Here is an 11,365-nt window from a genome sequence, read left to right as displayed (position 1 = left end):
GCATTGAACTTGGTTCAACTTGTACATGGGGCTTATTCCCATAGAATGGTATGTGTATGTTCATATGCTTAGAATATCAGATTAATGTATTATATGCATTATATGCATTACATAATTATAGCAATGGTTTTATAACTGAAATGTAAATGCATGTAAATTGATATAAAGGAGATACTATATGTAAATTGTAGTTTACTTATAATCTCCCTTTATAAAGTTAAATTACTTCAGTATATTGATTGTACATCAATACGTAATTACTTGAAGTTCATGTGTTTTATGCCGCATATTCATACTTGTTATATTGTTTTTACAGGGTCAAATCTATATAACTGGTGATAATAAAAGCCCGTTAATCGAACCCTAACAGGAGTGTTGATTTCTTCTTTACATCAACGGATAAACCTGTTACAGAGTTAATATATATTTTTGACCTTTTTGTAGAATTGAGCCTAATCGGTTTTCGTACATTTCACTTTATTACTTAAATGCAGTTTGATATGTTGATTTGACAATGTAGTGTAGAAAGAACATGAACTCTTGCTGAAACTACGAACTAGTATACATGCAATGGTACATTACTCGTGTAATACCCCCAGCTGAATGTTTACCCATAATCTAACTATCCGTCTCCCGCTTCTATAAAAAATAGTAACAGATGAACGTTCACTTGTATACTAACTTGTTGTACATCTCCGAATGGAAAATAACACGCCCATCACAAGGTCACTGAACTATAGCTAGTCGTTCGAACATGTAACTGTAGTCAACATATGAATACAATCTATTAATCTACTGCATACCATAATGCAAATAGCTGCACAGCTGCTCTGAGTTTTCTTGTCTATCCCTTTAATAGTACTGTTTAATAAAAACGATTTTTTACAAACTGTTCTCCAAAAAATTTAACCTGAATGTATAATAAATACAAAATACGAAACCTGGCTCTTTTGGTTGTTAACATGCATTCAAAATAACAAGTTAACACAAAAATTCACTAATTGTGTTTATTTTTAACAAACACTGAACAGACCAGTAACAAATCTACAGAAAAGTGCTGGGTTAGCACTACAGTAAATAATTAAAGCATGTAAACAAAGAATACAGTTATAGAGCTGTTTACAATCCGGCCTAAATGGCCCATATAATGAAAGAAAGAGAAAAAAAGCTTGATTGAAGATTGAGACAATTATCCATGTAATGAAGAATTTTTTGGTTAAAAATTAAAAAAAAAATAAGTAAATTAAAAGATGTAATGAAAAAGACCATGACATTGGACCCAATTTCTTAATGGACATGATTCCAAGTTTACAGACTCTGATTCTTTCATTCAGAGTTAAGATACACCTGGCTGTAGTCTACAAGTAATGGAGGCTAAATCTGCCAGTGACTTCTTATCCCAATGTCTACATCTGGTGTCATCATTTTATGATTTGCCAGAGCCTCCTTGTAACTTATAACATATCAGTCATCTACTGGGGATACATGTACCTTGAACTAAAGATAGGAATCTGTGATACAATCTGCATGACATAAGAATCTTTCCACATAATAACATTTAACTACATATACATGCTGGGTCACACTGTGTCTCAATGACTATTCATTTTGAATTTTATTCAAAAGTATTGTATGCTGAATGTTTACTTTCTAATATTAAAAGGTGGGCTTACTTTTCTTTCCAAAGATACATGTATATATAACATTGCAGTGACCTTTATGTCAGTCCAAAGAAACACCCTGTTTAACAAGAAATTGATCCTGTATATTTTTTCTCTCTATATCCATAAAAATTTATAACCTCTAATATTTACAATTAAGTGACTATTTCTCCATAAAGCTCAAACAGGTGTAAATAATTATTATAACCTAATACAATTAAAAAATTTATTTATCTCTACTAAATTCACCCCTCTCTCTCTCTCTCCTCTTTCTTACCTCTCTCTTTCTCCCTCTCCTGTTCTCTCTCTGCAAATGCAGTAAAGAACTACAATCAAATCTGATTTCCATTTCACACAAAAGACATTCAAAATCACAATCTCTTCATGGCACTTGAGATTTTTGTTCTCTGATTTACATATCATGCAAGTATACATACAGGATTGGTTTCCTTTTGGTCTGTCGTTTCTCATTACCGTATTGAAATCAATATAAATTTTTTCCTTTCCAAAAAAAACATACAACTTTTTCTGTCTTGAAAGAAAACTTATTAATAATAATGATAAATAGTGTGTATCATGTGTTTGATAGGATTCCCTAAGAAAGATAATTCATATATTAAAAAAGATATCTTTTTTTTTCTTCGTTTCATCGAGTCTTTGGGAAAAAAACATCAAAACAACACTAATTCACATATTTTCACAGCATATACCAAATCTTCGTACAGGAAGCCATGATTAAAGGTGAATAAAAATGTGACATGCATGCAACGACGATGCATTACCTTAAATATATATGTCTTGATCAATGATGGCTGCGCTTTTATCCATTGCACCATTACATAAGATACCTTCACATTAGAATGAAGGCATGGAAATAATAAATAAATTATATTGGACTACAATTATGTCTTAAAAATAAAAAAAAAATATTTCCATACGACCTCCCACCTTCAGAGATCAGTTAAGTACAATCAAATATGAACCCCTGCCTCAACAGATAGCATCAGACTTGTCATCAAAATAACAACAGACCCCTCTGTTTTATCAGAGCCAATAGGAACACCATCGTCAAAACCCAAGGGTTTTCTATCCGTTACACTGCTTTCAGTGTAACGGATAGAAAACCTGAGGGGTCTGACGATGTAGGAACACATACTGCTCGTTATTTTCACAATAAAATCAAAGCTACATACAGCCTAGCATACCTCAGATATACATGTACTTATTCCTAGGTATTATAAGTACATGTACATGTAATAATATCATGGCATATACATGTATACAATAAAAACATCCATATTTGCATTGACAATTCACAAGGTAATAGAGCACACACAACAAACTTCACTGAAGCATGTTAAATCACTAAGATCCCACTCGAATGAATTCCTTCCAAATGTCCACATACAAAATATTTTCATTGCATTCTAAAGTATTTCATCATAATTCATAAACACATAATGGAATTCAGTTGGTAAAGTATCTGCTACATCAGAAAACAAAATGCAATGCCAATATTAAATAAGATCTAGATTGGACGTTGTTGCTAGGGGTAGTGCCGGAATGGCTGGTCTATGCTGTTTGCTGAGGGGGTAATCTGTACCCACGGCAGTTCCTCGCGCCGCTCATTCTTTGTCTTTGATTTATTGCTGGCCTTACTTCTGACACTGCGCACGCTGCGTACACTGCGCCGGTCTGCACCGTAGTGGTCATTGACTGTGGTGCTCTCTCTCATGCTGGTCTCGTAGCTGGGCGGGCGGTCCAGGGTGGGGAACTCAGTGGCTGGGTTGTCGTAGGACAGGGTCATATTGTCGTTACTCTGGTAGCGACGTCGGGAGGGGGAGGAGTTGGAGTACATTTTAACAAATTCTAATTCATCGTTTGCTGAAGATGCTGGAAAATAAAGAAAAGTTCAAAAATAAGTAACAAGGCCTCTACCTGAGAATTTATCTGCTTACGGTAATTTGATGTCAAATATTCCTCATTAAATTGATCATAACAGTTATCACAATTACATCAAAATAGAACGTTTAACCTTAACTCAATTCATGTAAAAATCTTTTAAGTGCAAAGTATTAAAAGCTGAAAGAGCATTATATGAGTACAATGTACTTTGGTTATCTGATAGAAAAATAAGCATGTAAAAAAAAATTTCAATCATTCAACAACAACAACATTTAGTATGAACATAAATCAATATAAAATACAATGTAAACTATTGTTATCTCATGGTTATTTCAATTTTCATAAGTTTAAGGAATGTCTGAGTAAAATTTTCTTATTGCAATACTAAATGAAATAAATTTATACATGTATATATATGTGCCAGTTACATTAAAGGTGTATTCAATAATCATTCAAGGCTTTTTCATTCTCTTTAACATGTTATCAAAATAAAGTGAATTTTTACATCAAGTATGATTAATGAAACTGTACCAAACAAATCAAGAGTATATGGTGTGCTTTGATTGGGAAGTAATCTCCTATGACCATTGCAGGTTCATGGATTACATTGATTAGCTAGAAACCATTTTAATTATTCAGACCAAGAATTGGTAGGATAGGCATGTTCTTTGAATGGAAAACAATAAGCTCAAATGCTTGATATTTTTTTCCCTTGAAGTTGCCTTTCTAATACAAATTTTTTTTCCAAATAGGCTTAAGGAAAAAATAAGGAGGATAAGAAGGGGTGGTGGTGGGTTGGGGTGGGGTGTGTGTGTGTGGAAAATCTGTGCCTTACTTAATACCCCCCCCCCCCAAAAAAAAAAAAAAGCAATTGTACTGAAAAATGCAATGGCCAAATTTTGCTTCAGTGACCTAAACAATAATTATAGCACAGTTGGCAAAATAAAATTTAAATAATAGCTATTTCATTCATTCAGACCCAATAGATTGACTTATCTAATGAAGAGTTCATCATCATGATCTTTCTGATGAATTTTTATTTGTAAACAATCCCTTCCTTCCGAGTCCAGGAAACAGCTGATCAATTTTCCGGAGAATACTAGTAAAGCATATAGAGGGGATTTTGTAGCTCACTAAGCCCTCGACAACCCGCTTCCTATTGCCATCCCTTTATTTTTAAGGGAAAAAAACATGTGTCCTTCCTTCTACAAATGTATCTATTTTTGTTTCAAGATTTGACAACTCAGTAGTTATAACAGCTTGTACCTAAAAATTGTAATCTGCAATGCTTATTCCACAGTTTTAAGCTTTCTTTTGAGTAGAAGATCTATTTTTTAAAGGACACTTTATTTAGCTACAGATTTGGTTACATCCAAGAAATGAGTGACTGGGGTTAGGCAATAGGCTGACATATAATAAATAGGGCTACAATATTGTGCAATATCACAAGATAATTGACAATACTTAATAAGAATACAAGAATAAAATAAAACAGCATAATATGAGGATCTGATAAGTTATTGCAGTTTCAGTGATACCCATAATATTAATCTATCTCAAAATTAACCCTTTTCTATAGCCTGATTACAAATTTATATTTTATATACATGTATATTTGTCAATTTTTTTTTATATTATCTCATTCCACAATGAAAAACATGCACAAAATATTCGTTATATTTTTATACATCCCATAATTTCTCCCCCAAGCAATATCTCCTCTGCTTTTTCAAAGCACAATCAATCATTTTATTTTCTTTACATCAATAATGATAGATACTACATCAATGTACTAATTGAGTTCCACATGCATAACAAATATCGATGTATGTTTCACTGCCATATAACAAAATGATGTGCATGATTATGTATGCTTATAACAGAACAAAGCGAATTAAGCCCGACATACATTAACAACACTGTTCTTACTGTGTGCTCGAATGTAACTAGGAATTTTAGCTAGACATGTAAAAATAAGAAAATATTCAATGAGGCATTTCTTTATATAAATCATCATGTTCATTTTTTAAACGACCCAATTACCTCCACTTTGTTAATTTCAGCATTGATAACAAAAAAGTCTGCAATGTTATTTCAAATGTAAATGTAAATTGAAATGTAAATTTGAGCAATATTAACAAAAATTAAAAGTCTGCATACTTTCACTCAAATGGGTTCCAAGCAAGAATGCAGGCTTATCAACCTATTCAATATTCAAACACTTTAAATACAAATATGAATTCTTGCTCTTTCATTGTCATGGGATGGAAATAATATTTACAGTACTGAAACATGTCATTTTGACATCAGACTGTGAAGTGCAACTTTTAAAGTGCTTAAATCAAAAACCATTTCTTTACACAATTAGCTGGCCCATAGAGTTAAACAAAACATTTTACAAGGAAAAAACGCAGTCAACGGTATATATTATACCAGTATATATAATATCAGCTTAATAAATATGTGTTAAATGTAAATTTCATCATGAGTAAAAATGTCATATAAGATTTATCCTGTATATTTAATGATCATTTACCTACGAACAATGTTGATAAACTGAATTCCTACAGACACTTAATTGCAAACCCCAATCAAGTCAGTGACACAAAACCTAAAGAACTCAGTGATTGATGGTGAGGAATTAGATTAAACTCAAACACACATACTGTGTGATGAGAGAGAGAGAGAGAGAGAGAGAGAGAGAGAGAGAGAGAGAGAGAGAGAGAGAGAGAGAGAGAGAGAATTATTTCACTTCAAGTTGCACGCCAGAACACAGTATCTGTATCTTATCCATGTATCAAGATCTAAGTTATAGGTTGTGAGCCAATTGTTAGACAATACACAACACCCTGATTAGCCAGCAGTAATGTCTTACAAGGTTTCCCACTTCTGTCTTTGGCAGCTGAAAGAATGTAACATGCAGAATTCATTATTGGTACGTCCCATCTCTAGGAGATTGTTCACTTGTATAGACCTTCAAGTGATGTGTGGTCAACTCATGTATTTAAGCCAATAGGTTGCAGTAGTTGAGAGTTTTTGACAGAAGCAAGGCAAGGCATTATTACCTTTTGGGTCCTTATTTAGAACTATTGACTATGTACAATACAGTATCCTATGTACATTTACTAATATAGTGATACAATGTACTACATTTCTCAAGGGTATATACCAGGTAAAAAGAGGTCTTTTTACCTATTTTCTACAGGATGGGGTAGTAAGGATAAATGTTTATGCAGAAGTCACATGCCAGGTTAATGAACAGAAATTTCAAGGGTTAAAACGAAACTTGAAATATGCTGGGTTATGACCATATCAATATCTGTAACACTGTGAATATACAGGCTACATGATAACAACAACATTCTTAAAACCTTACGTGCAGGGAAGTATAGAATTTTTTCTCTACCTATACATAAAACATAAAATTTTAAAGTTTTATAATTAAAAAAAAAAATGATCTGGCACAATATGAAAATCAACTTATAGTGTTTCTTGATTAGGTAAATTTTTACCTGAAATAAAATCTCAAAATTTGCAAATATCTTTTCAATAGTGTACCAACATCAACATTTCACATAAACACACATGCACACATAAACACAAATGACAAAATAAAGGGAAAAGTTCATAAAATTCATGCACCCCCTCTCCCCCCCCCCCCCCCCCAAAAAAAATGAGAACCCTGTTGAGAATGCAGAAAGCTGAAACAAGTTTTCCTTATTGGACAGTACTTGCAGTAAAAACCTTCTTTTCTTTGTATCATCTATAGATGTAAACTGAACGTGTACTCGTGTATACAATTATCTTTGCTTTCCTCTTTTATTCTAAGATTTATAGATCTTAAGTCAAGTATCAAACAATGAATGTTGTAAAAACTTATTTTTAGCATGAATGAACTTGTGTTGAACAATCTTTTTTATCTGCATATGATACTTTTAGAACATATGAATCTAGTCTATAGTGCATAGCTCTCAACAATAGAAAATAGCACAACTTCAAAACAAAAATAACATTTTCTCTTTCAACTTGAGAACTAAAAACATTTGTAACCTTTTACCTAAACAAAGATAGGTTTTACACGCTGGTGATAAGAATACACAGAATCAAATCCACCAATGAAATCCACTGAAATAAAGCAACCAATAAAAAACAATGAAACTCTTCAACTAAGCCATGCAAAGGAAGGAAAAGAAACAACTGCCTGATTTACATGTCGAAGTACATGCACTTAAATGTCAAGGCAAAAAACATTTGTTTACTTATATTTCTCAACCTTTTTGAGAGTGAGCCTAATAATTAAATATTCTGAATAAATTATTATTAAAGAAATTTTAAGAAATGAAGGTAAATTTTTGTTATAAAATATTACCCCTTAAAAATGCTGGCATTCCACTGGTTATTTTGAAACAAGTAAAAAAAATATCTATATGTTCAAGAATAAAAAAAGTCTTTAAAGATTTTAGATGCACAATACCACTTTCGCTTTCTTAAGCAATTTACGTATCAACCCATCTCGTCTTGGGTACACTGAAAAAGAGCAAATACTTTACTATATTTTGGCTTGCCTTTTACATCACAAAACAAGAAATGTATGAGAAGTCCAACTGATAAACCACTACACCCATGCAGTTAAATTGAAAAAATTCTGGGAAACTACTTTATATCAAATCCAAAATTTAATGAAAAAAAAACAACTATAAAGCTCTTGGATTTTTGCCTAATCTTTCTTGCAAAGCACTGCAAAACAAGCAAATGCGATGAGCACCATCCAGACTTCACAAAAGACAACACCTGAAAGTCCACAAAGAGAGAGTGACACCCCAGTGACAACATAAAGAGATGGGAGACAGGACCAAGCAGCAGCTGCCAAGTAGCCAGGCAGAAATCTACAACAGGTAGCCTGACACACCTTGGTGGACTCCTACCCCTACACTTCACTGTCAGATGGCTCAATCAACAACTGGGAGGTCTGCGACATTCGGGGTGTGGCTTGAGTGCTACGAGACCGGTCCAAACCTTCCGACAACGAGACATAAGTGGGCAGACACCAGCTGTCTCTTACATACAGTGTGGGGTAAGACTGGGCCGAGTAACTACGGCCCATTGTGCCCGGGCGTGTGTATGTGCTAGAGTATGCCAGGTACTTACAACTCTCTTCTTCTTCCTTAAATGCAGATATGCTAACACATGATGAAGTGAATCCAATCAACTGAAAACAGATCAAAATTGGGAGTTAATCTCTCATAAAAAAATATTATTACAAATGAGAGAATTCTCCATATATACAATGGATCCATGATATGAAAATAATTAAATAATATTTGAAAAGATTGCATATAATAATCTACAGGTGGTACAAAATATGGAAATAAATGAAAGTTCAACTGCAATCCTTTTTTTAACATCTTGAAAATACACATTTCTTAGAAATACTTGTCATTGCTGGTTTCTACAGATCAATCAATGTTAATTTATTTTCCTCATTTTCATATTGAATAATTTGACACCATAAATAGAATGCATAAAATTATTTGTTCCATGGATCACAATTTCAGAACATTAACTGCAAGCCAAAAAAAAAGGTCCCAAAAATAATTGAAATCAATCAAAGACACAGTTTAAAGTAACTATCCATCATGTAAACTGTTCATGAACGTTGAGGTCTTCACCACTTTTATTTGTATCTCCAAATAAACAGTTATAAATCTACAGCAGAGAGTGAACACTTACAGCCAACAGACACTGGACTCCCGCGTGGATGACCTCCACGTAGTAGTAATCTAGAAGGCAGCCCTCCACTGCTTCCTCCGGAGGGATGAGTCTGCTGGTCTTGACTGGATTCTCGCTCATCCAGGTGTCATTTGTGATCTTACATCCAATTCCATGCTCCAGCCACCAGCTCTTGTTCTTTGTACCAATGGTTAAAATGAAGAGATCTCTGTTCTGTGTCAACAAAAGATAGGTTTACTGACTTGTGCATCTTAAGTACTTTAAACAGGTTGTGTGTTTGTTTTTTCTCTTTCATTCAACAAAACATTTTAATACACAGATAAATGTTCCAGGTGAACAACTGACATTGGTTTTATTACTCTTCGGTCACAGTGCTATGAAATCTTGTAATAAGGCAAATACATAAATCAATTTTACCCTTCACATTCCCACTGAACACTTACTCTATTAAGAACACCGACTTCTAAGTAAAGACAGATAACAAAAATATTCCATCCTAGCCACATTAATGACCATGTTGAATACTGAAAAAAAGAGAAGAAAATGCAGGTGTTAAAATTAACTCTAAATAGAAACATCGTCTTAATAGGAGATTGATTAGTATCTAGCTGAAAATATTCATTACAGAATTTTTATTAGACCAGTAACAAAATTGTGTTTGCACTGACATGAACACAGCAAATTTGGCACTCCAACAACTCACCACTACTACAAATTGTGCTTTCATCTGATATGTTCCAAATATCCCAAGTATGCAACAGATGATTTGAACTGTGTTGGCAATGATAGGGGCCCACATATATCCTAGAAAATCAAACACTTGTCTCTCCAGTGTGCTTAGCTGAAAAAGAATTATACAAAAAATCTTTAAGAAAAATTGTGTAATAATCATGCATCAATATATTAATTCACTTTACACATGTTACAAATCGTCCTTTGAGGATTCTGATGCTTAGTATAGACAGTGATGCAATGAATTCAAACATAAATACAGCCCTGTGTCAAATGATACAAATATGAAGCTTTTTAGCTTTATTTTCTTATTCCCTTAGTTATAGGCAATGATACTATCTACTATTAGATCTGATCACTGTTGCGGTGAAAGAACAGTTTTATTGTTTAAAGCCAATAGGTTGTCAATGTGGTAATCATAAATTAATCTATAATTATTATTATTATATTTTTTGATATAATAATTAATAGATGAGTAACAACAAAAAAACCTAATGATGATTTTTCAATAGTAGGCTAGCCATATACCTCCCCCCACCCTGAATCCCCCATCATTCCAATAAATGCAAAATTCTTCAGAAAAAATTGCAGGTTTTTTTTTCCCTTTTTTTTGTGCAACCAAATAAAATTTAAAACAAAATTATACATCTATATAATCTAGCTGATACAACTTCAACAGTTCAAGAAGATCGGGCATTGTTGTCACAAGAAAACTGCAAATGCAATGAGTTTCTTTCATGAGACACTATTGACTTGCTCAAACTTCAATAGATCACAAAAAATTTATAACGTGTACATAAAATATAAAGTTGGTCTTTCCATTTAACCAGCTATATAAATATAAACGCTTTATTTCTCTCTTTCAGCTTGATATATAAATGAAAATAATCACTAAATAATTATTCTAATAAAATGATTTCTTATCAAGTATCGACACCATTAAGAAAATATCCGTTTAATTTTACGTGAGAAAAGCCATGCGAAGAATGTCACCAATGCAAATGACAGCCATCACAATGTATACTTACTAACTGGAGAGTGATCACAACCATCAGCGTTGTATACAACGCCTTATTGATGAGTTTTCCTTTACAAACCATGTTGAACATTATGGTTACTTTTATCTGATAATATATTTAAAATCTATCCATTTGCCGAACTCATTTTGTTGACTTCCATTTATATTTTTCTGTTATGAATAATCCTAGTAGTGATAAGGCGGATATACATGCGCGATAGGAAATATATAGTGCCCAAAAAGATTTCGAAGCTCTAGATAAAATGTTTATCATTTGAAACTAAGAAATTTTTATCAATCACAATTAATATATAGTATT

The 11,365-nt window shown here is 32.9% G+C and overlaps 1 protein-coding gene across 5 annotated transcripts; it reads right to left on the bottom strand.

The window, feature by feature from the left end:
• Positions 1 to 993: 993 nt before the first annotated feature.
• On the bottom strand, positions 994 to 11,245 carry LOC105331191 (sodium/potassium-transporting ATPase subunit beta-1-interacting protein 3). 5 transcript variants are annotated; one of them, XM_034451763.2, is made up of 8 exons: positions 11,057 to 11,245; positions 10,000 to 10,137; positions 9,740 to 9,820; positions 9,297 to 9,509; positions 8,715 to 8,775; positions 6,943 to 6,972; positions 5,496 to 5,525; positions 994 to 3,554 (listed from the first exon to the last, which is right to left on the bottom strand). In XM_034451763.2, exons 1-8 carry the CDS (start codon positions 11,135 to 11,137, stop codon positions 3,208 to 3,210), a joined length of 981 nt encoding a protein of 326 aa, XP_034307654.1. In that variant the 5' UTR covers positions 11,138 to 11,245; the 3' UTR covers positions 994 to 3,207. The 5 variants fall into 5 exon arrangements, with proteins under 5 accessions (XP_034307654.1, XP_011431590.1, XP_011431591.1 ...); XM_011433288.4 differs by lacking the exon at positions 5,496 to 5,525; XM_011433289.4 differs by lacking the exons at positions 5,496 to 5,525; positions 6,943 to 6,972 and adding an exon at positions 6,442 to 6,468.
• Between the last annotated feature and the right edge of the window lie 120 nt (positions 11,246 to 11,365).

The sequence above is a fragment of the Magallana gigas genome, chromosome 5, assembly GCF_963853765.1.
Source record: "Magallana gigas chromosome 5, xbMagGiga1.1, whole genome shotgun sequence".
NCBI classification, from domain to species: domain Eukaryota; kingdom Metazoa; phylum Mollusca; class Bivalvia; order Ostreida; family Ostreidae; genus Magallana; species Magallana gigas.
Note: the sequence above shows the minus strand (reverse complement) of the source record. Positions and strands in the feature narration are given on the sequence as shown.